This window comes from Cibotium barometz, chromosome 16, assembly GCF_041138505.1.
Source record: "Cibotium barometz isolate CiBa-2024 chromosome 16, ASM4113850v1, whole genome shotgun sequence".
NCBI lineage: Eukaryota > Viridiplantae > Streptophyta > Polypodiopsida > Cyatheales > Cibotiaceae > Cibotium > Cibotium barometz.
In genome coordinates this window covers 8,825,068-8,851,039 of record NC_141061.1, presented here as the reverse complement: position 1 = coordinate 8,851,039, position 25,972 = coordinate 8,825,068, and the positions used below count along the sequence as shown (strand labels likewise).

General features: G+C 45.6%; 1 protein-coding gene across 13 annotated transcripts in view; it reads right to left on the bottom strand.

Moving 5' to 3' along the window:
• The window catches only part of LOC147630337 (protein ZINC INDUCED FACILITATOR-LIKE 1-like), a 68,205-nt gene extending 42,845 nt beyond the window's left edge, over positions 1-25,360 (bottom strand). For 4 of the 13 annotated variants that reach the window (XM_086810180.1, XM_086810179.1, XM_086810182.1 and 1 more), the window contains exons 1-9: positions 25,114-25,358; positions 24,122-24,162; positions 23,689-23,749; positions 23,161-23,263; positions 22,904-23,006; positions 22,540-22,593; positions 22,383-22,445; positions 10,191-10,240; positions 9,938-10,013 (exon numbers count right to left, since the gene is read on the bottom strand). In XM_086810180.1, the coding sequence (XP_086666306.1) occupies positions 9,938-10,013; positions 10,191-10,240; positions 22,383-22,445; positions 22,540-22,593; positions 22,904-23,006; positions 23,161-23,263; positions 23,689-23,749; positions 24,122-24,162; positions 25,114-25,276 (714 nt within the window). In that variant the 5' untranslated portion in view covers positions 25,277-25,358. Of the gene's footprint in view, positions 1-9,937; positions 10,014-10,190; positions 10,241-22,382; positions 22,446-22,539; positions 22,594-22,903; positions 23,007-23,160; positions 23,264-23,688; positions 23,750-24,121; positions 24,163-24,261; positions 25,007-25,113 lie in introns of those variants that run through there. The other 9 variants (XM_086810177.1, XM_086810178.1, XM_086810189.1 and 6 more) reach the window with 6 other exon arrangements.
• Between the last annotated feature and the right edge of the window lie 612 nt (positions 25,361-25,972).

Here is a 25,972-nt window from a genome sequence, read left to right as displayed (position 1 = left end):
TATGGACGGGGGGAAGAAGACTAGTACTCCTTTGCCTCCATATGTGAAACTCAGTGCTATGGACAGCCCACAGTCAGATAGTGGCAAGGCTGATATGGCCAAGATTCCGTATGCTTCAGCTTGTGGCAGTCTCATGTATGCCATGGTTGCTACTAGGCCGGACATTGCATTTGCAGTGGGAGTGGTTTCTAGATACATGGCCAACCCTAGCAAGAAGCATTGGGAAGCAGTGAAAGGTGTCATGAGATACCTGAAGGGCACACAGGATATGTGCATTTGCTTTGGCAAACAGGATGCATTAGTGCATGGTTACACGGATTCAGATTATGCCGGTCATCCAGATAACCGGAAGTCTACTACCGGTTATGTTTTTACATTCACAGGAGGTGCTGTGTCATGGATATCCAGGATGCAGAAGTGCACAGCCTTATCTACTACAGAGGCCGAGTATATTGCAGCCACAGAGGCTTGCAAGGAGGCATTATGGCTATGTCACGTGCACACCAATCAGGTGTACAGTGACATGGCTTCATTCTAGCATCATTAGCATCATCAGGAATCATCAGGCTTTTTATCATGATTTATTCAGGCATTTTATGGGCATTTTACATCAGCCGACTGGCATTTATGCTATTAGTGGCATTATTTATGCAGTCGTGGACATTCAGTAGGCTGGCCGACTGCATTAAGGCTGGCCGACCAGCAGCCCTGATGCATATAAATAGCAGAGCATCTCCATTCAGCCATTCAGGTTGAGCATAGTACCATTCAGCCCATGGTGCTCTAACGCATCATCATTGGCAGCAGTTACAGCATTCAGATTAACGCATCTCCAACAGCCTCATCATCAGCTAACGCATCTCCCTTCAGTCATAAGCACCTCATCATAGCAGCATTCAGCCATCAGCCAGCAGATCAGTGAAGCGCATCAGCCTCTGGGACATCATGCGTTTCAGCATATCTCCATCAGCATATTCAGATTAACGCATCATCTCCATCAGCATCTTCATCAGTAAACGCATCATCCTCAGCATCAGCATCAGTAAAACGCAGCCAGTTCAGCCATTCAGGTCTGCGTTTTCATCATTCATCAGTATTCAGCTTCTGTTCCCTAAGTTCCCTTCAGCGTTTCCTTCCCAGGAGACAAGGGACAGAGTGGACAGCAGTTCAGCCCGCATTCTCAGCACATGGTCAGCATATTCAGCAGTACAGATCCATTTGGATCTTCATTGTAACATCATTCATTCATTTAATATAGCTGCATTGCATTGACACATACTTGTCTATCTGTTTGTCTCTTAAACATCATTAAGTGCAGTTAAGTGTAGACTAAGGTTGTGATTACTACGGTCACCATCCCTCACATGTCACATTGGTATCAGAGCGTTACAGGGTAGCCAGCCTTAGAGCATGTTCATTCCAGCAGTCATTCAGTCAGCCATCATTTTTATCGCTTCCGCACAGTTAAACCCAGTTCTGAAAATTTTGCAAGCCACCCTTAGGGATTTTCCCTTAGGTCTGCATTAGTAACCCATTCATCTGCATTCTTGCACAGCATATAGGGTTGCACATGGTTTGCATAGCAGTCATCCTAGCAGTCATCTTAGCAGTCAGTCCTGCATACATGTTACCCATGAACTCTCAGGGAAGAAGGACATCCATCATCAAAGGAGCACATAAGTTTTGGCTTCAACTGGCACAGCAGGGAGTTTCTCTTCCACAGAAGACGGAAGTTTGCTCCAACATTCGCCTCAGGAGGTTCAGAGCTTCAGGTACGACGGAGATGGTAGGTGAAAGGTTTCCAGGAACAGGTCAGGGGTGACTCAGGTAGTTGCCATTCAGTTCCCACAGTATATAGCGTCTTGGCTCAAGGATTTCACTCCTGCAGACGGCCTCAGTCCCAGCAGAAGACAGAAGGGGGCAGTGGTTCGGAGGAGAAGGATCGCAGACGAGTCGAAGGTTGCCAGGTATCCACCCAGCAACAGTTTAGCAGCGGGGAATGTCACGTGCACACCAGTCAGGTGTACAGTGACATGGCTTCATTCTAGCATCATTAGCATCATCAGGAATCATCAGGCTTTTTATCATGATTTATTCAGGCATTTTATGGGCATTTTACATCAGCCAACTGGCATTTATGCTATTAGTGGCATTATTTATGCAGTCGTGGACATTCAGTAGGCTGGCCGACTGCATTAAGGCTGGCCGACCAGCAGCCCTGATGCATATAAATAGCAGAGCATCTCCATTCAGCCATTCAGGTTGAGCATAGTACCATTCAGCCCATGGTGCTCTAACGCATCATCATTGGCAGCAGTTACAGCATTCAGATTAACGCATCTCCAACAGCCTCATCATCAGCTAACGCATCTCCCTTCAGTCATAAGCACCTCATCATAGCAGCATTCAGCCATCAGCCAGCAGATCAGTGAAGCGCATCAGCCTCTGGGACATCATGCGTTTCAGCATATCTCCATCAGCATATTCAGATTAACGCATCATCTCCATCAGCATCTTCATCAGTAAACGCATCATCCTCAGCATCAGCATCAGTAAAACGCAGCCAGTTCAGCCATTCAGGTCTGCGTTTTCATCATTCATCAGTATTCAGCTTCTGTTCCCTAAGTTCCCTTCAGCGTTTCCTTCCCAGGAGACAAGGGACAGAGTGGACAGCAGTTCAGCCCGCATTCTCAGCACATGGTCAGCATATTCAGCAGTACAGATCCATTTGGATCTTCATTGTAACATCATTCATTCATTTAATATAGCTGCATTGCATTGACACATACTTGTCTATCTGTTTGTCACTTAAACATCATTAAGTGCAGTTAAGTGTAGACTAAGGTTGTGATTACTACGGTCACCATCCCTCACATGTCACATTGGTATCAGAGCGTTACAGGGTAGCCAGCCTTAGAGCATGTTCATTCCAGCAGTCATTCAGTCAGCCATCATTTTTATCGCTTCCGCACAGTTAAACCCAGTTCTGAAAATTTTGCAAGCCACCCTTAGGGATTTTCCCTTAGGTCTGCATTAGTAACCCATTCATCTGCATTCTTGCACAGCATATAGGGTTGCACATGGTTTGCATAGCAGTCATCCTAGCAGTCATCTTAGCAGTCAGTCCTGCATACATGTTACCCATGAACTCTCAGGGAAGAAGGACATCCATCATCAAAGGAGCACATAAGTTTTGGCTTCAACTGGCACAGCAGGGAGTTTCTCTTCCACAGAAGACGGAAGTTTGCTCCAACATTCGCCTCAGGAGGTTCAGAGCTTCAGGTACGACGGAGATGGTAGGTGAAAGGTTTCCAGGAACAGGTCAGGGGTGACTCAGGTAGTTGCCATTCAGTTCCCACAGTATATAGCGTCTTGGCTCAAGGATTTCACTCCTGCAGACGGCCTCAGTCCCAGCAGAAGACAGAAGGGGGCAGTGGTTCGGAGGAGAAGGATCGCAGACGAGTCGAAGGTTGCCAGGTATCCACCCAGCAACAGTTTAGCAGCGGGGAATGTCACGTGCACACCAGTCAGGTGTACAGTGACATGGCTTCATTCTAGCATCATTAGCATCATCAGGAATCATCAGGCTTTTTATCATGATTTATTCAGGCATTTTATGGGCATTTTACATCAGCCGACTGGCATTTATGCTATTAGTGGCATTATTTATGCAGTCGTGGACATTCAGTAGGCTGGCCGACTGCATTAAGGCTGGCCGACCAGCAGCCCTGATGCATATAAATAGCAGAGCATCTCCATTCAGCCATTCAGGTTGAGCATAGTACCATTCAGCCCATGGTGCTCTAACGCATCATCATTGGCAGCAGTTACAGCATTCAGATTAACGCGTCTCCAACAGCCTCATCATCAGCTAACGCATCTCCCTTCAGTCATAAGCACCTCATCATAGCAGCATTCAGCCATCAGCCAGCAGATCAGTGAAGCGCATCAGCCTCTGGGACATCATGCGTTTCAGCATATCTCCATCAGCATATTCAGATTAACGCATCATCTCCATCAGCATCTTCATCAGTAAACGCATCATCCTCAGCATCAGCATCAGTAAAACGCAGCCAGTTCAGCCATTCAGGTCTGCGTTTTCATCATTCATCAGTATTCAGCTTCTGTTCCCTAAGTTCCCTTCAGCGTTTCCTTCCCAGGAGACAAGGGACAGAGTGGACAGCAGTTCAGCCCGCATTCTCAGCACATGGTCAGCATATTCAGCAGTACAGATCCATTTGGATCTTCATTGTAACATCATTCATTCATTTAATATAGCTGCATTGCATTGACACATACTTGTCTATCTGTTTGTCTCTTAAACATCATTAAGTGCAGTTAAGTGTAGACTAAGGTTGTGATTACTACGGTCACCATCCCTCACATGTCACATTGGTATCAGAGCGTTACAGGGTAGCCAGCCTTAGAGCATGTTCATTCCAGCAGTCATTCAGTCAGCCATCATTTTTATCGCTTCCGCACAGTTAAACCCAGTTCTGAAAATTTTGCAAGCCACCCTTAGGGATTTTCCCTTAGGTCTGCATTAGTAACCCATTCATCTGCATTCTTGCACAGCATATAGGGTTGCACATGGTTTGCATAGCAGTCATCCTAGCAGTCATCTTAGCAGTCAGTCCTGCATACATGTTACCCATGAACTCTCAGGGAAGAAGGACATCCATCATCAAAGGAGCACATAAGTTTTGGCTTCAACTGGCACAGCAGGGAGTTTCTCTTCCACAGAAGACGGAAGTTTGCTCCAACATTCGCCTCAGGAGGTTCAGAGCTTCAGGTACGACGGAGATGGTAGGTGAAAGGTTTCCAGGAACAGGTCAGGGGTGACTCAGGTAGTTGCCATTCAGTTCCCACAGTATATAGCGTCTTGGCTCAAGGATTTCACTCCTGCAGACGGCCTCAGTCCCAGCAGAAGACAGAAGGGGGCAGTGGTTCGGAGGAGAAGGATCGCAGACGAGTCGAAGGTTGCCAGGTATCCACCCAGCAACAGTTTAGCAGCGGGGAATGTCACGTGCACACCAGTCAGGTGTACAGTGACATGGCTTCATTCTAGCATCATTAGCATCATCAGGAATCATCAGGCTTTTTATCATGATTTATTCAGGCATTTTATGGGCATTTTACATCAGCCGACTGGCATTTATGCTATTAGTGGCATTATTTATGCAGTCGTGGACATTCAGTAGGCTGGCCGACTGCATTAAGGCTGGCCGACCAGCAGCCCTGATGCATATAAATAGCAGAGCATCTCCATTCAGCCATTCAGGTTGAGCATAGTACCATTCAGCCCATGGTGCTCTAACGCATCATCATTGGCAGCAGTTACAGCATTCAGATTAACGCATCTCCAACAGCCTCATCATCAGCTAACGCATCTCCCTTCAGTCATAAGCACCTCATCATAGCAGCATTCAGCCATCAGCCAGCAGATCAGTGAAGCGCATCAGCCTCTGGGACATCATGCGTTTCAGCATATCTCCATCAGCATATTCAGATTAACGCATCATCTCCATCAGCATCTTCATCAGTAAACGCATCATCCTCAGCATCAGCATCAGTAAAACGCAGCCAGTTCAGCCATTCAGGTCTGCGTTTTCATCATTCATCAGTATTCAGCTTCTGTTCCCTAAGTTCCCTTCAGCGTTTCCTTCCCAGGAGACAAGGGACAGAGTGGACAGCAGTTCAGCCCGCATTCTCAGCACATGGTCAGCATATTCAGCAGTACAGATCCATTTGGATCTTCATTGTAACATCATTCATTCATTTAATATAGCTGCATTGCATTGACACATACTTGTCTATCTGTTTGTCACTTAAACATCATTAAGTGCAGTTAAGTGTAGACTAAGGTTGTGATTACTACGGTCACCATCCCTCACATGTCACATTGGTATCAGAGCGTTACAGGGTAGCCAGCCTTAGAGCATGTTCATTCCAGCAGTCATTCAGTCAGCCATCATTTTTATCGCTTCCGCACAGTTAAACCCAGTTCTGAAAATTTTGCAAGCCACCCTTAGGGATTTTCCCTTAGGTCTGCATTAGTAACCCATTCATCTGCATTCTTGCACAGCATATAGGGTTGCACATGGTTTGCATAGCAGTCATCCTAGCAGTCATCTTAGCAGTCAGTCCTGCATACATGTTACCCATGAACTCTCAGGGAAGAAGGACATCCATCATCAAAGGAGCACATAAGTTTTGGCTTCAACTGGCACAGCAGGGAGTTTCTCTTCCACAGAAGACGGAAGTTTGCTCCAACATTCGCCTCAGGAGGTTCAGAGCTTCAGGTACGACGGAGATGGTAGGTGAAAGGTTTCCAGGAACAGGTCAGGGGTGACTCAGGTAGTTGCCATTCAGTTCCCACAGTATATAGCGTCTTGGCTCAAGGATTTCACTCCTGCAGACGGCCTCAGTCCCAGCAGAAGACAGAAGGGGGCAGTGGTTCGGAGGAGAAGGATCGCAGACGAGTCGAAGGTTGCCAGGTATCCACCCAGCAACAGTTTAGCAGCGGGGAATGTCACGTGCACACCAGTCAGGTGTACAGTGACATGGCTTCATTCTAGCATCATTAGCATCATCAGGAATCATCAGGCTTTTTATCATGATTTATTCAGGCATTTTATGGGCATTTTACATCAGCCGACTGGCATTTATGCTATTAGTGGCATTATTTATGCAGTCGTGGACATTCAGTAGGCTGGCCGACTGCATTAAGGCTGGCCGACCAGCAGCCCTGATGCATATAAATAGCAGAGCATCTCCATTCAGCCATTCAGGTTGAGCATAGTACCATTCAGCCCATGGTGCTCTAACGCATCATCATTGGCAGCAGTTACAGCATTCAGATTAACGCGTCTCCAACAGCCTCATCATCAGCTAACGCATCTCCCTTCAGTCATAAGCACCTCATCATAGCAGCATTCAGCCATCAGCCAGCAGATCAGTGAAGCGCATCAGCCTCTGGGACATCATGCGTTTCAGCATATCTCCATCAGCATATTCAGATTAACGCATCATCTCCATCAGCATCTTCATCAGTAAACGCATCATCCTCAGCATCAGCATCAGTAAAACGCAGCCAGTTCAGCCATTCAGGTCTGCGTTTTCATCATTCATCAGTATTCAGCTTCTGTTCCCTAAGTTCCCTTCAGCGTTTCCTTCCCAGGAGACAAGGGACAGAGTGGACAGCAGTTCAGCCCGCATTCTCAGCACATGGTCAGCATATTCAGCAGTACAGATCCATTTGGATCTTCATTGTAACATCATTCATTCATTTAATATAGCTGCATTGCATTGACACATACTTGTCTATCTGTTTGTCTCTTAAACATCATTAAGTGCAGTTAAGTGTAGACTAAGGTTGTGATTACTACGGTCACCATCCCTCACATGTCACAGGCTATCTCGGTTAGTGGTTGATTTGGGCTATACAAGGGATATTCCATTGTTGCATTGTGACAGTCAGAGTGCCATCCAGTTGGCAAAGAACCCTGTCTTTCATGCAAAGACGAAGCATGTGGATGTGAAGTATCACTTCATCAGAGAGGTGATAGAGAACAAGCAAATTCAGCTTGTTAAGATTCATACGGATGACAACCCCCCGCTGATCTGTTGACAAAGAGTTTGCCTCCGGAGCGGTTTGCTCATTGCAGACACTTGATGGGCATTGGATGAGGCCAGTTTCAGCCTTGATATGGCCTTGTATATTATCATGTACATGCTGATTTTTCTTTTCCTTTACTTAAGGGCACTTTGCCTTTAAGTGGGAGGTTGTTGGGGTAAAGGCATAATGCCCACCCTTATAGTGTGTACAAGCCCATAAGTTATAGTACATAGTACACTTAGTACTTTTAATGTACTAAGTGCACTATGTGTACTAGTGCAATATACATGTGTGATAGGGGAGTCACACACTCATATCATGAGTTGACTTATCCCCACAACTCTCTCTCTCTCTCCCTTGTTCTCTCTGTGTATGTCTCCCACATGAACATTAAACCCTAATTCTTCTTCTCCCATTCATTCAACCAGCACCCCACCACCTCCATTTAAGAAAATTGACCCCCTTTTTCATCTCATTGCAACAGTACGAACTAAATAAACAGAGGCATACAAGGACAGTAGAGGTTGTGGCACGGCTATTCAACTTCAAAATGACTGTTTTTGGGTGATTTTCAGCTTCTTAGGCTATTTTCAGCAGTTTGGCTGATTTCGGGACCAATTTCGAAGACTTTCCAATGGATTCACTTCATCAACTTTGTTCAGCATCTGGGAAGGTGTGTATGAGGAATGGTTTTTGTTTGGTTGCTTTCAGAGAAAGGGTTCTGCGAATGGGTTGATCTCCATGCAAAGTTTGTGCCATCGTTAGTTTTCCAGACAGTGGAATCTTCATCATAAGTTTCAAGGATTTGAGCATTTGATGGGTGTGTGGGAAGTTATGCATGTGGAAAGAGGATTGTGTTCTTGAGCCTCAACTTGGGTTAGCGGGGGATCACATCTGGACAGCTCGTGTTTCTGCTTCTAAGTTGAGGAAACGAGGTTGTCCCAGGAGCTACAAGGAGAATGGATTCTTAATCTAGTTGACGGATTTTTTTGACTTCGTCTTCTTCAAAATATGGTGATTCCATGACCACAAAGCTTCGTAAAGCTTCTCTTTTGGAATAAGAGTATAAGAGAGGGCGCTGTGGTTTAACAGGCCCATCTGCAGCCCCCAATGTGGTGCCTTGCACACATACTCAGAGCACACACATACATGTGATTATTATTGCATCCATGCTGTCTTGCATTGTGTAATTAATGAAGTGGATAATTGAGAGCTCTCAGGGCACGCTCCTGTTGCAAGCACTACCGAAAATTTCTAGATTCCATTCTGGCTTGTTGCAGAGTCCACTGCTAAGCACTAGGATGTTCTGCAAATAAAATGATAGTCTGTACCCTATATGCTATTCGTGGAATGGCCATGACCGCAACCTTGGCAGAGATTCCCAATTCTCACTTTACAGTGCATACTTCGACAAGAAGTCAGCTTGGAGATTGTTAGGAGCATGACAACTAGACAAATTTGGAGGGCTATATGTACAAAGGCTATTGACGACATTCACATATATAATTTCCAACTCTTTCCTCCACCTGATCTGATACATTTTACATGCTCTCCTCTATTTGGTAAGGAATCCAAAGCAGTTCCATGTCAGCCAAGGTCTAATGGAATGCTTTCATGAGTATCTGGGCTGGCACCCCCTTCTCTCTCTTTACTACTGCGTTATCACATTCTTGATGGAACAGTGATTATATTTCAAGGAGTCTTCTTAGTGTATGTCCTGTTATCCTTAATAAAAAGACTTTTTTTGGCAGTTATAGGACTCTGAGGAAATCATTGGTATGAGAACTCCCTCCACACAACCCCTCTCGGAGATTCTGGGTGTTCGTGGATCATTAGGTCTAGGGTCATATATGTTAATAGGGTGCCTTGGATGATTATGAGAACTCCCTCCACACAACCCCTCTCGGAGATTCTGGGTGTTCGTGGATCATTAGGTCTAGGGTCATATATGTTAAAAGGGTGCCTTGGATGATTTAGCTCTATACATTGTGAATCAGTACATACTGCCACTTTGGCACAGATCCCCATTCTCCATGCAGACTACATCACTCGTCATTGGACTTTAAAAGGGAAATTATTGGGAGTGTGAAAGCTTGGAAAATTTGGAGACCCAGGAGGAATCCAGCCAGACCAACCCACCTGATATGAAAAAATTATGAAGTAACTGAATGAGCTACTATCCAAGAGTCTTATCTGGTCTAGCAGCTATACCACATTTTGCATCGGTGCCACAGACAAGATGAGAACTCCTACACAACAAAGAGGAACGATGTTCTTTCCCTCAATATATTTGAATGAACCTTGCAATCAATCACTTACTGGAATCCAAAAGCTTGATACAAGTCCTGGTACTGCAAATGCAGATATGCATATACAAGGTAAAGCATAGGGAAACCTGCAACCAAAAGCCCATTTCATCCAAGCATCATAAGAACAATCTTACTCAAAAATCAAGCACTTGTCAATCACAAGAGATTTCAGTATCCTGCCTTTTGTATAGATGATACTTATGTGTCAAACAATGATCCGCTCAGAAACACACTGGGGTACTATATATATAGATGATACTTACGTGTCAAATAATGATCCGCTTGGAAACACACTGGGGTACTTTTCGGAAGGCTGCAAGATGTAAATTTCAGCATAACAAGGCAATGTTTCACAATTGCTAACAAAAAGGGAAATAACAAATCCGAGGAATCATTCCATGCAATCAAGAAATAGATGAGAAACTTGGGATAGATCATAATCTAATAGAGATAACCAGAAAAATTGGGGAAAATCAAAACTTACCGGGAAAAAATCATGGGGAAATTCTCATGTGAAATTAGGAAAGGGGAAACGGAAACAGAAACAGCTCCTCCCGAGAAACTCACTTTCTGCAACTTTTGGCTGGGAACTGCCATTTCCTATTACTATGATTTTCACACCCTTAGGTGTACCTCTTAAATATTATTTCTTAAAATAACTAGAAGCCTAACACGCCATGTTCGGTGGGAGCTCTGGAGGTGTGATCCATGTGCAGTGGGTGTAAAGGCTAAGAAGATCTAACTAGATAACCCAATTGGTGTCCTCATGAGAGAGCTAGAGAAAAGGGAAGTCCAAATTGTACTGAGGGGGTAGGAGGAGGTCCATGTGAAGCCCATATCCTGAGGGGTTATTCACACACAAACAAGGGTTCACACATCAAGGGACATACACACATGAGACTCCAAATCCCAACAAACCCCCTTCACAGCGAAGGTGGAGATGCTTGAGAAGACCTTCAATAGCCACAGTGATTTTCGCTCTATACTACAACATGTGATACAAAGTGTAACTATTTGGCCCTCCTAGCTCTATTTCACATGATTGAAACCCATGCCCGGACACCAGACAAGTGAAAGAAGACATGGGGACAGGGTCCGTAAGGTTTGATTCTTGATCAAAAAGCAAGAAAAAGCCCAAAAAAAAGTCAAACTGGGTTGACCATGAGCCAAGGGCACCACTGGCAAGAGGAGATTGAGCCGGACGAAAAAGCTAAAGGCCGCTTTTCCAAACAAGCAACTCCAAGGCCAAAAAGCAAGGCCCTAAAGTTTGAAAAGCAAAGCATAAAAGAACTTGAAAAAGCTGGTCAAAAGTTGAGTAATATTTTATGATATTTAGTAAAAAAGGGAAAAGAAAAGCATAAAAAGGCAAAGCAAAAGCATGATGGCTTGGCAAAAAGTAGGGTCTCTTTCAAGTATAAAAAGGATTGAACCTCTCCCTTCTCATCATAGTTGAAGATTGGAACCTCTTTCGTAGTACCTGGTGCTATTATCAAAGCTTGAAAAGCATCTTTTCCACCGTCATCATCAAGGTTGGGAAGTGAGCAAGAAGATCATCACCATTGTCAACTCCATCGCCACTTGGCTGAACCTCCATCGATCATTAGCGCTGCTGCGCGGGGCTGATTTGTTTGACGCTTGCACTGGTCATACTGTTCAGCCTCATCACTTGCAGCCACCTGTGCATCTGTGCAGCCATCTCTGTTGCTGCTGCCGCCTGCAACCAACAGCCAGTGCTGCCCAGCAGCTAGCCACTTGCGCCAGCCCTACTGCCGCCTGAACCATCAGAACCTGCTGCCACCCATCTGTGCAGCCGCACCATACACCTGCTGTGCGCCACCTGAAGGACAGCCGCCAGCCACCACCTACCTGGCTGCCGTCTCCTACCTGGCCGCCAGCCACTTGCGCCAGCCCTACTTCTGCCTGAACCATCAGAACCTGCTGTAGCCTGTCACCCATCTGTACAGCCGTGCCATACACCTGCTGTGCGCCACCTGAAGGACAGCCACCAGCCACCACCTACCTGGCTGCCGTCTCCTACCTGGCCGCCATCGCTGCCTATTCAGCACTACCACCAAGCGCCTGCTATGCTCTTGCGCCTGCTGTGACCACCAGCGCTTGTGTGCCACCGCCGCCTGATCTGCCACCACCCAACTGCCGGCGGCCAGCGCTGCCAACTAACCAAGCCCACCAACACCAGTCAACCGCTGCCATCCAGCGCTGCCAGTGCATGAGCTGTTGCTTTCGACACCTGCCAGCACTAGTACCTCCTCCAGCCGCCATCTTCTACACAGAAACATCAACGACATCTTTCTATGTGGACTTCTTGAGGTTTGCCTCCTCCTTCGATTTGGGCAACACGGTCTGCCGTTGAACACAAAAGCTTTTGTCATCTGCGCATATTACCTATGTACCTTGTACACAAACTTGGACTTGGATTTGGATTAGAACTAGAACTTGGATTAGAACTTGGACTTGGACTTGGACTTGGATTTGGATTGGAACTAGAACATGGATTGGAACTTGGACTTGGATTTGGATTGGAGCTAGAACTTGGATTGGAACTAGAACATGTGGATATGAACTTGGACTTGGATATGAACTTGGATTTGGATATTGGATCTGGTAGTGGCCCAGTGAGAGAGACTTGTGGGCATCCCCGTGGTGTGCTCGGCATCAGAGATCTCATGCCTAGACATTGACATCGACATCGACATCGACTTGGATATCCTACATTGGCATATCTGTTTGTTTTGTATTCATTGATTGTAATGATCCTGGCTAGCATGCCCGTGGATTGTTCTTGAATAAATTCCTGAAAGGAGGCAGAGCCTGTTCCCGCTCAGTGTGGTGTATTGTGCAAGATCCCTATTCCCTTATCTCTCTCCCCTCTCTCTCTGTATATCTTTATCTCTCGCAAATGTGGTTGAGTCTATCATTGAACGCCCCACTCGGCTTACACAAAGAGAACACAGTGTACCAACACCTAAAACCCTCTTGTCAAGCCTAATAGAAGAGCTTGACCACACATGACTATGCCTACATCAGTCTACCCAAAGACAACCCCCCTTGGCTCTAAGTAGGGATAAGTGGAAAAATGGAGCCTTTTATAGAAACAAGGCTTACAAGGATGGAACGCATATGAAATACTGACACTCTCATATAACAATTATTACAATCAATTTTGGGAGACCCGGCCAGAGAACCCATGACTCTCATATAAAAAAGAAAATAAAGATTAATTCTGGGAGTTTAAGTCGATGAAGAACGGTCTATTTCCATGCCACTTCCATGCCACTACTCCTTCCATGGCACTGTGGGAACTTCAATTCAATGTAGGAGGCTTCAATTTGGAGATGCTCCTATTGGATGCAAAGAGCTAATTTTTGCAAACCGCCTATTTTTTGTAATTGGAGGAGCTCGTGTCACCAATTGGCCGACCATTTGGTCCATCTCCAGATTTGTGTCTCGTTCACTTGAGGCCAGGCCAGTGTCTCATGTGAAGGGGCCAGTATTTTGCATAACATGGACGGGAGCCAAACTTGGTGCCACGCGTGTGTTAGCAGGATGGTGTTGTATGGACGGGAGCCAGACTGGTGCCACCCGTGTATGACCTGGAATGTGTTCTATCCATGGGATTGTCACGCCATGGAAGAGCCAGTATATGTGCCGTGTTTTGTCTATGGGACTGTCACTCCATAGGGAGGCTCGTGCCTGGATCTGTGTCTTACCTATGGGACTGTCACTCCATAGGAAGGCTGGGATTTATGTTTTCTGTCGTGCCATCATTGTGCCCAACAGAAATGTTTAGTACTTGTTCCATGAACGGGAGATATGTCCATGATACTGTTTGCACATGCATTCATGTTTGCATGCCTGGAACTGTCTTCGCGTGACTTGTATTCTTGTGTTTGCCTGTTTAACGTGCCACTTACTGAGCGGGGACGCCTGCCGATGAGTCGTGAAGTTTGCTCTGTCTTCTGACAAGTTTTGTTGCGTGTGAACAGGTGGTAAGTGTATTGCATTTGTTTATTTTATAGCATTCTTTTTAACCTTTGTTTTTATAAGGTTGCAGGTTCACACTCATTAATGAGTGGGCACCCTCCCCAATATCTCATAGTGCCCTTGGTAGGGTGGGCACCCATTATGGGCACCCACATATGGGCCATGGTGGGGAGGGAACCCCTCACTTAATCATGTGTGTGGGGGTGGGTGCATGGCCACCTACCCACCCCCCCTTGGGACTTTGGAGCTGGCCGCCTCCATGCGACTCAGGTGGGCCGGCCAACTGTTCATTGTGTGCCCCTCCATGCAAATCAGGCGTGATACTCCTCTTGTATATAGGCGGCTATGCATGACCACCTTCTGGGATTCAACGTTGGCCCACAGGCGACTCTGCTTGCTCTTGCGCACAGATCTCTCTTCATTTTGCTCTGCAGGCGGCTGCGCACAGGCCACCATCCTCTTGCCTTGCAAATGACTGCGCACAGGTTCTTCTCCCATCAATCTCCTTGCTTTGCAAACGGCTGCACATAGGCGACTGCGCCTAGCCATCTCTTCATCCTACTAGAGACGACTGCGCACATGCGGCTGCACGCAGGTGGCTGCATAGGTCTCCTCTGTCGCTTGCCCACAGGCGGCTGCGTGGCTGCGTACAGGTTCCCATCTCTCACCTTGCAGGCGGCTACACACACAGGACTTCTATCTAGCTTGCGCACAGGCGACTCCAGCTCCCCGTACTGTCGGGCAACTGCTGACAATTCATTCCCCCATCTCTCAAGCGCAGCAACAGCAGTAATAAAGACTTCTCTTTTCATACGTGGGTGCCTAGTACTACTAAAGCCATATTCATTGTTTTACAAGGTGAGTGGATTGAGATTCAAGCAAAGGTCTTTGGTGTAAATCTTACAAGGGATACTCTCTGCTACTAACACCCGTTCGGTGCCGAGTAGTCCAAGCTTTTGGAGAACCACGGTCCATGGGTGCTGAGATCGGGAGAGCCAGGTGTTAGTACGAGAGCGCCTGTTTGTGCGTGGTCCTAGAACACCAGTGGGGCGCTCTCTGCGGATTTCAGTGAAGGCACGGGACCATAGAGACTAGACTTCTTCAAGTGGATCGCTCTCCTTCGAACGTCTACTTCAAGTCTCTTGTTTGGTAACTGTATTCATTTCAATTGTACATGGACGTCATCTGGTTCATTGAACCCATGGAGCATTGTATCACTTAAATACTCCCAATAATATATCATATATTGAGGGGGGGTTCGGCCCGTTCCGGATCCAGTGCTGATGTCCATTGATCATCATTTCATTTCATTTCAGTTTTCAATTGTTATTGAGTTGTCCATTTATATTGTGATATTTAAGTTGTGCTATTACACGTGTGGGTGTCCAACGGAGTCTATTCCCACTTGACGGGATCGGTTTCAGCTCGAATGTGATGATTTTTACCTGATTTCTGAAAAGCCCCAAATGGGTTGCCGACGTGGCATTTCGCAGGTGCTGCTAGCTCAGGTGAATGGCGCAATAGGCAAACGTGGAGGAGTAGCTGAGCGACGTTGCAAGTGCAACAGCAAAAGATTGTCAGCAATGCTTAGAGGCAGCAGTGTACTACGGTGCCTGTCAACAGCAGCAAAAGGGCGACAGGTATGGCGACGATCAAGGCAGTAACCGCGGGTGTGCCGGACAGAGAGTGCAAGCACCAAGTCGATGGCTGGCTCTGACACCAGTTGTAGGTTTAGAGTTTCAGAAGCTTGCTAAGCTGCAAGTCCACAACTAAGGTGGATGGAAGATATCCATTGTGTGTGTGTAGAGAGAGAACGAAAGAAAAGAAAGAAAGATATATTAAGTGTCTACTAAAGACCCGATGGGCCTATGAGACCAAAGTGATACAATAATGTCCATGGCATATCTCATCATGGAATGGAAAATAAAACAGAAAGAAAACATAAGCATAGCTATCTCACTTGGGTGATACAAAACTGTCCATGGAAACGCATCATGGAAATACTAAGAACATAGAAACATGAGAGCAGCATCAGCTCGGAGAAGATGGTATACCACTCTCCAAAATATCAAGCATGGGGCTAATGAGTATGGCCGAGAGGTCTCCCTCAGCTATGTCACGTGGAAAGGTAGCTCGATGGCGGTGGAGCATGTCTTGGATCTGGAGCTGATGAGGTGATCGTGGTCGAGGGGGGGGGCGTTGGGCGTCGAGCACGCTCGAGTGCGGAGGCTCGGTCCGAGGTAACCCCTCTTGGGCGAGGTAGGTCCGGAGCAGCTCGTGGAGGGTCCACAAGATCCACTATATCGGTGTCCTCCACCTCCTGGGTCCGGAAGAAACTGGTGATGGTTGGCTGGCAATGGAGGGGGTAGGGTGGCTGGGGCCGAAGGTGTCCCTCTGTCTGCAGAGCTCAAGCAAGAAGAGGCCTAGGCAACGCTAGTCCTGGAAGTCAATGATCCTGGCGAGTGGACCAAATAGATAGTGAAACCTCCCGCAGATCTCATAGTATACTGGGCAGCGGCATATGTAATGCTCCTCCGTCTCAACCTCTGTGTGGCATAATCGGCAGATCCTCTCCTCTTTGGGTCTCCGTACGAGCTTCCCGGCTCTGAAGATGCACTTGGCTCTACCTGTCCCCACTATGAGGCAATGGGATGAAACCCGTATCTGGCCAATCGCAATCCGCATGGCATGGGACATGTGAACACTCAAGTAGCTCGGCTACTGGATGAATCCATCCTCAGTGAGTGTGAGGAAGTGATCACTATAGAAGTGCATCTTCGTGGGGATCTCCGAAGGTGTTATCCATGTGCAATGGATGTAGAGGCTGAGAAGATCTAACCGGATAACCCAGTTGGTATCCTCGTGAGAGAGTCGGAGAAAAGGGCAGTCCAAACTGTACTTAAGGGGGGGTAGGCGGTCCATGCAGAACCCATATACTGAGAACCAACTGGAAACTAGCGCATACCATGCTCCAGAGTGGCCCTCAAGTGCTAGCTGTCTTGAGGACTCCAAGGCAAGCCTCTGGTACCTGTGGGGATCCATGTGACTGATGCGATGGAGGTATATGACTGTCTGGAAGAGTGCATCCACTACCATCGGGGCTGCAGCAAACTCTGCCTAGATAATCTGGTGTGGGACTGATGGTTTGCTGCGGATCATACGGGAGAACATCATGACCTGGGGCCTCTCAACTCGCTGCCAATCCTCATCGGATAAATCTGGCCCCAGAAGGCTGCTCCATACATCAAGGCTGGTGTGATGAGGGTGTCATAAAGGCAGCCCTTCATCTTGGGCTCCTCGAAATGTGCATGGAAGCACTGCCGCTCAAGTAAGCTCAAGGCTGCATAACCCCGTGTCACTCTGGCATGTGCTACGGGAAGCATGGTGAAGCGTGGACCACTGAAAGTGACACCAAGGTAGACATAGGATGAGACAATCTCCACAAGATCCCCTCTGTGTGTAAAGCTCAATCTGGATGTGAAGGGGCGAGAGGTATTGAAGACCATTACCTTGGTTTTACCAAGGTTAACAGAGAGGTCCCGTTGAGTGCAAAAGTCCTGTAAGGCATCCAACTGTCTCTGAAGCCCCTCGGTTGAGTCTAAGAGGACGACGATGCCATCTGCATAAAGTAGTATGGGGATTAATATGCCTGCCAGTGTGGGACCAGCCCCGCCTAATCCATCAATGAAGCTCGAGATCTCATCAATGTAGAGGCCGAAAAGAGTGGTTGGCAGAGGGCAGCCCTGTTTCACCCCGATAGTGCTGGAAATCTCTTGTGATGTACCTCCTGGGACTCTCACTCGTCCGGTGACGAACTCATAGAGGGCGATGATGCTCCAAACCATGTCAAATGGGACTCCTATCTCCTGTAGACGGCGTAGAAGGCGGGCTCGGGGTACAGTACTATTTTACGGCGTGAGATCCAAAACCTGCCACTTCACGGCCAAACCATTTTCACGTCTCATGCCTCCGTCTGATGTTAGTGCTCGCTCTAACAAATGTAATCGATCCCAAGAAAATAGCTAACAAAAACACAACTGACTGCTTAACCCTTTTCACGTCGTGGAATGCAACTCTGCACTTTCACGTGACTAACCCTTTTCACGTCATAAAATGCAACTCTACATTTTCACGCGACTAACCTTTTCACGTCTCTACTGTTTCACGGTAAAATACCATTTCACGTCGTGAATTGCTAACTCTGCTAATTCGCGACAACACTGCACTTATGTTGTTGCTCACCGTACTAACCCTTTTCCCATCATACATACACCTCTTAGAGGATCACATACACGTTCACATTCAAAAAAAACTACCATTTTATGCTGTCCACTAGGTCACATTTCACGTCGTGAAACACCTTTTCCCATCATACATACACCTCTTAGAGGATCACATACACGTTCACATTCAAAAAAAACTACCATTTTATGCTGTCCACTAGGTCACATTTCACGTCGTGAAACACCTAACCGACCGTGAACTTCTACCTTTTATATGCCAGTTTCAAGATTTTGCCCTCTCCACAGCACAACGCACACATCCCGAGAGATCATGAAGTCCTACCAGTCAGCAAAGGCTGACACTCTCTTGATTTTGTTCCAGATGGCTACCCCAAAAGTCTGTGACCCGGAGTATGAAGAGGCCCCTTCGATCACTCAAGCCAGCGCCACTGGATCTCCTACAACGAAAAGGAAGAGGAAGGAAAAAGAAGATCCTACACTAGACTCACCGGGACGGAAAGAACCAAGGCACAAAGCTTACTTATCTCGGCTCCTATGCCAAAGACTTGAAGGGGACAATGATCCAAGAGGACATCCAAACACAACAAGGGAACTTTCTTTTCCAGTACCAGAGCCCTAAATGCCTTAAAATTCTAGAAGACACTGATGTGCAATACAAGCTGGAGAAGGTGGGCTTGGGAAAGATGACTGAGGTACTCTCCAAAACTTTCAATCCAACACTATGTGCAGAATACAACAAATCCTACAACAAGAATACCAAAAGAGGAACCATCACAAAGCCCGATGGATCCAAGAAGCAGGTACATATCACAAAAAATATAATCAATGAGGCCCGTCAATTGCCACCTTCTGTCACATCACATCTCCATCACATTGATCAGATGCCAGTGGAGAATATGTTGAAGAAGCTCTCATACAATTCTAACGAGGCAGAATATGAGAACATCAAGGAAGAAGTCGATGAGAGAGCCTGCCCTGCCATGTCCATGATTATGCAGATAAAGCCAATGGACAGGTACAGCCGCATACCTCTTCATAGAATAGCCAGAGTGCATGAGGAAAAGGAAGCTGATTGGGCATGGTACCTACACAAGGAAATGGAGCACTACCTCAAGTCCCACCAATCCAAGGTTTGCAACCCCTACCTCCTAACCAAGATTCGTAGCTTTCCGATACCCACGACCCATCAAGAACAGGGTGTCTCACAGGCCCAGCAGCCGCAAGATCCTACACAGCTAACAGCAGAACTGCAGTTAGGGAAAGCTGTCCTCAAAGACACCAAAGAGCTCATAAAGGAGATGTCCAAAGGCGCCAAGGAAGGAATGAAGCAAAACAAACCAAAACATATGAGAGGCCGCATTAAAGAAACCTCGCGGAGACCAGTCACCAGGCAACAGATCGAAGAGGAAGCCCGAAGACTGGAAGAAGATGTGGCCAAAGACATCATCGACTATAACGCAGCCCTGGAAGGCCAGGAAGTGCCACTGAAGGTAACAACAACAGTTGAGGCCAAATCAAGTGTAGAAACTGTCAGCTTCACCAAACAGTTACCCTTGGAGATGGGGAAACCAAACATACAAGAATCTATACTCCAAACCCCCCCTTCCAGCCCGGCAAACTTGGTCTTCAAAAACCTCTCGCCTCTGCGTGATACAATACTTTCAGATCTAACCCCATCAGCTGAGAAGGGAGAACAAAAGGCAAACGGATAAATTACACCGACTTATCGAGCGTGCCTCCGAGATAGGTTCCTTGCCGGTGACTCCTCAAGCGACTTCTCAAACCCTTACTTTGTTTTTGTCTACACTGACCCTCTCACTACTGCAATATGAAATTAACCTAGCAGAGGACCTCGGTTTAGGAGATTTAACCCTGATACATCAAAACACAGAGAGGAATGCAGACCCTACTTTAGTAATGGGAATACTTAGGAGAGATGTGGTGCTTACTAATCCCGTTGACATTTACTTTTTCCAACTACATCCCATAGTGCTCAACCTTCGTAGTTAGTGTCGAGTGTTACAACAATCAACCATCCTGAATGACAGCGTCGACAAACTTGACCTGTTCATGCCAAATGACATGCCATCCACACCGGCCAACTACGAGGTGTTGCTAAAAACTATCAATGGGTAATTAGCCATGGGTGGGTGAAAGTCTATGATACTCATCAGTACCTCAACAAAGGCCTACTCTACAATAGGATCAAGACAGCAGCAGAATGTTTCTTATCCTCTCCGAGACCCAATGCCATACATGCCGATGGGCGGAGAAGGAACCTTGTGAGAAAATGTGACGCGGCACACCAAGCTGACGAATCCACACCTTATTGATCTTCTAGAGATTAGAGTGGTCACATTTATGATAGGTTATTGTTACCGCAAGTGGGAAAGACAAAATCCAGTCCATACACATGGTGGATACTATGCAATTGAAACGGATGGCGACAACCCCTGACTGAAAGATTTTAGGATACTACCTGGCTGACGCAAGGAGTACCTAACCATACCAGAATACAGTAGACAATACAAAAGCTATGCACCAAACAAACGAGTCAACCCACTATACATGCCTATCAAGCGACGACTCACACCGCTCTGGTTCAAAGAAGCAAAGCAAAGGAACTCCCACGTTTGCTACAACTTTCAAAGTTCTCACCATCAGAGTTTCCAGATATTTCCAATCAAAGGAATCAGATGCTCACATGGATTCGATCATGGCGTAGAATACCAGATCCAAACATAGTGGTTGCGGTTCGATTTCTAAAATTGATCGCGATTCTCATCGACCAACCAAAAGAGCAATATGATGGGCATGATACAAAACATCTTTGCTTCGACATGAACAGAGATCCAACGAAACGAGAGATGATGCGCTATTATCATCGTCTCAGGTGTCTACTAGGATATATGCATGTCACATTCGAAGATATGGTAGACACCGGGTTCTCGACTTTCCACTCAACGTTCAGAAAAGCTTCAATGACGCTACAACTTCTACATACATGAGTTCGACAACCATGTCTTCTGACCTTTCTTCCGACCTAGGTAAGATGTTCTGAGGACAGAATCTACGTCAAGTAGGGGCAGATGTTAATCCCACTTTGGATTAACAAAGATGCTCCTCCATTTGAGGACATTAATAAATGTTATATAACGGCACTATAAAGGTTGTACATTATGAGATATTGGCCAGCCAAGGCTTTAGTTAGTAAGTTTTGGGTACCCAAGTCTGAATAAGGACCAGTTGTATATAAGGCAATTTCTCATACTGGAAACACACAATTCCCCTTTGTGCTATGAGACCTCTTGTCTTGTCTCGTGTATGAGAGAGAGAGAGAGAGAGAGAGAGAGAGAGAGAGAGAGTGTGTGTACTCTAGTGCATGTGCCTCTTCTATGCTTGTGTGTGGAAGAGTGAGGATAACTGCCTTGCATTGTGGTGTGAGAGCGACTCCACGGTGACAGTGACAGAGTAGAGATGGAGATTAGAGGATTAGAGCTTCTACAAGCGAGCTTGGAGAGCCTCGAGGGACATGAGCTCGGAGCATTGGTAAGTACCCTACGACGGTTGTTGTCTATTACTTGTTCCATTGGTGGATGTGTGGAGTTCTCTTGGGAGGTGTAGTAGGCCATAACACTAAGTAAACACAATGCATATCATCTTTGGCCAATAAAAATGTCATTTTAACCTCTCCAAGGTTGAATTTACGTCCCAATGACCGCTAGTAACGGCGTCATGCACGTCATGAAGAAGTTGTGCTCAAATACTCTTCAAGACATATAGTCGTTTCTCATAAGAGATGCAACCGTCGTGTATCAATTTGGTTTGGTGGCTTCTAATGCATGCGCCCACATTGTACCAAACTCCTCGAAGTCAGCAAACTCATCCATACCATGCCTCACTCCAAAAAATATAAGTGATGTTCTCTAGAAGGATAGGCAACAAGGTAAGTGGAGCCATAGTTAGGCTATTTGCCTTTGCACAAAGCATCAACAATAGGTTCCCAACACCAGCTCATTGCGAAAGGCCATGCGTCCCATTTCTATGTTCGAATACACTAAAGAGCATGCCTTCACGAAAATGGCATCTACATTTATAAATTGTCCCATTCTAACATTCACAATCTTTTGAGCATATTATTACTCGTTAAATATAGCATTACCATAATACAATCAAGTAGAATATGAATGCAAGAAGAAAATGCCACACCTGAGCCAAGTACCCTCCAATAGCTGGACCAATGATCGCACCCACTCCCCACATTGTTCCCACCTATTATAACAAATCACAAATTTCAAATTAGTTCATGTAAATCGACTTGAGAACAAGATGATCAAAAACAAAAGGATACGGTAAAGAGTGACACCATTGATAGACCCAATGCTTGATGCTCCTTGCTACAGATCTCAGATGCGTAGGCCTGTGAAACCTCCCTTAGTTATTGATTATATACAGAAGCCAAACAAGCTCATAATCTTAAGCATAACTTCATAGTTTTAACTAGTGAGGGTGCCATGGCGAAGACATAAAACCTTTGAAATATCCAATTCGTATTAGAATTTCAAAAAGAAAACTATTTAAAAATTGTGCGCGCCGAAAAGTGGAGGATTTGAAAAGCAAGAATATCCTCATGGTTCACTTTGAACCTTGCAAAAAAAAAAATGGCATCACTCATTGACTATACACATTGAAACTGATGCAAAGAATAGCAACAGCAGAGGAATGCATACGCTTATCGTTCCAAACATTCCATTGCAAATGCCAAGAAGGAATCGTGATGTCAGCGCCATCCAAAAGTTGGTACTGAAGCCAAAAAGCGTATTGAAGACAACTCTGGAATGACAAAAAGGAAGAGAGATAAAATGAACTAGATTGTTGGGTCATCAATATAAGAAACCAGCCCCAAATGGTTGCAAAGCATGCTTCATCACCATGGACGTATATATCCTGTCAACCAAATTGATGGATATAAAGATTCACCAATTACATTGATGCAGTACCAATAAGGATGACAGGCTTACGACCATATCTGTCTGCCACCATACCCCATGGTGCTGATGTCATAAAGCGTCCCAGCATCATTGCTGATCCTGCACACACCACCATCAACTCCGCATTTTTTATTATTATCTTTTTATCAAGGAAACTCAGCGTCTATACACTGGCCCAAATAAAGAGTATGGAGTCTGCACTACTGATGCCAATACATCTAGGAAAGTGAAAGCCCATTGTATGACCCAGCAATTTTCTCCTAAAATAAGTATCTCAAAAATTTGTTCTGCCACCAAAAACTGGGGTGTTTTTCTTTCTCCATGACATTAATAATTTTCGTTTTGCAGTTAAAAAAAACTGACTACAGATTTCTGACTTTGTTCTACAGAATTATCCCCACTAAACATTTCCAAGCATACTTAAGTGCATCATATCTACAAACACTTAGGAATGCTTTAACAAAAGAGGCATACAAAGAACACCAACTCTTTCAGAGTATGGAAAACTTATTCAATTTCCCCACCTATGTAGCCTGCATATGAGCCAATTTTTGTGTCCGACTTTGCAATTCCGAAGTCTCGGACCTGCAAAAAGGGCATTAATAAGGTTCTTACAAACAACAGTTTGGTACAAAAATATAAAACTAAAAGTTTTGTTAGTTTCTCCTTTATATGTAAACCAATATATCAAGCTGGTAGCTTTGCAATATACACAAGAGACCTCACACTTTACGGCAAGAATTAGTTGCATATAACTCCTCATGTCTTGAGACCTCACATGTGAACCAAAATAGCAAGCTTATAGATCGGCAACGTATGCAAGTAGCCTCACACTTTAGGGCAAGAATTAGTAGCCCATAACTCATCATGCCTTGCTTGACCCCCAGGAAAAACTGGTGTCATTAATGCATAAATACCCAGAAAACTTGCCAAAATAGAGCTAAGAGAACAACTTACCATAAAATATATAAATGGGAATAGTGAAGCAATTGGTAGGGCTGTAAACAATCAATCCACAAAAAAAAAAGCCATTAGAAACAAGCGGTATTGAAACCTTGATATGAAATAATAAATCTAAAAAATGGAAGTGAAGAGACCTTATCATGAATCTCTTGCCAAAAATGCTTAAGTTCAACAAGAAGTTACTAGTACAGCCAGGAAAGACCAGAATACTGAAAAGACTCCCAAATCGCATCAGCAGGAACTCAATACAGCTTCAAGATGCCCCAGGCATTTAAATTCCCTTATATGCCTTTCTATGCCCTATGGGCCTCCGAAAACAAGATGAGAGGGGAATACCACTGTCCATATGACTGGCTGCAGTTTCTCGTTCAAATGGTGCCACAACTAAGGGAAAGCCTTGTCATTGGTCAACTTCACACTTTCCTGGTCCGGGCTCAGGGACTCCGATTCTTTTATAAAGGCAATGTCTCACATTTTGGGATCTTTGAGGGTGCACCGGGGAGACGCCTTTCTTCCCTATACCACTCAGTTCACAGCAGACGCTTCCCCCTCTACAAAAAGGTTTCATACTCTGCCCCACCTAGTACAATGTTGCATCTATACTTTGAATGTACCACCAGCTTCAGAAAGGTTTAGAGGATTCCCTGAGGATTCAATTGCTTTATAGCCAGAAGTATCACTCACCTCAGACCATGCCCTAGCATAACCCTGTTCACCTTTGAGAGTCATCAACATCTTCATCTTCGGTGTGCTGAACTTAATCAATGTTTGTGTGATCTGCTCAGTAATTTGTTCTTTTTTTTGGGTACCTTTGTGGTTACCATGAGAGTGACCAGGTGCACACGCATGCGTGTCCGTGTGGTGATACGTAACTTCTTCCTAGATTAAAGAAACACAGAGCTTACTTCGCCTCTGTTTGGTCAGGGAAGCAATAACAATACTAGCATAACTTGCAGTGAATGAAGTGAGGATCATAAAGCGCTCACCATTGCAGAGGACCAAGAAGGCGAGAAAGGAGAGCTCTTTTCTGGGGGGGGCGCCTTTGGCAGCAGCCTTCCGGCGCTGCAGCAGGCAGCCGGGGCAGCCATGGTGATAGAGAGGCAGGAGAAGGGGGGTGTCAACATGGTCGTCGGCATCCGCAGCACACATCCTGCCACGTGAAGAGAGCTGCCCACTGCTGTTCTCCGCCAATACGAGATTTTTAAGAGTTATTTATTCAGCACACGTGAAGAGAGCTGCCTACTGCTGTTGTCCGCCAATACGAGATTTTTAAGAGTTATTTATTCTTCAATCATCTCTTCTCTATATCTCATCTCTTCTCTATCTTTACATGTCTATATTCTCTATATCTATCTATCTATACAGGATTAACCACAACCCCACGGTCCACCTCCCTCCACGTGGGCAAAGGAGGTGGGCCAAATCTCACATCTTCCAATACAATTTTGAATTTGAATCTAAGAAGATCTCATCTCACATCTTTTAATGAAATCTTTGTATACGTGCTTACATACCTATAGATACACACACTTATATATATTATGTATGTATGTGTATCTATAGGTATGTAAGCATGTATATATAAATAGTGTACATGTGTGTGTGTGTGTGTGTGTGTGTGTGTGAGAGAGAGAGAGAGAGAGAGAGAGATTACATGAAAGATGCATTTATTTGAGAGTGAGCACACCTCACCACTCATCCCTACCATTAAAATTATATATATATGTAAATCTATTTAAGTGTGTGTGTGTGTGTGTGTGTGTGTGTGAGAGAGAGAGAGAGAGAGAGAGTTTCTATGTGAGAGAGTGTGCGTGAAGAGAGAAAGAGAGTGTGTGTGTGTGTGCA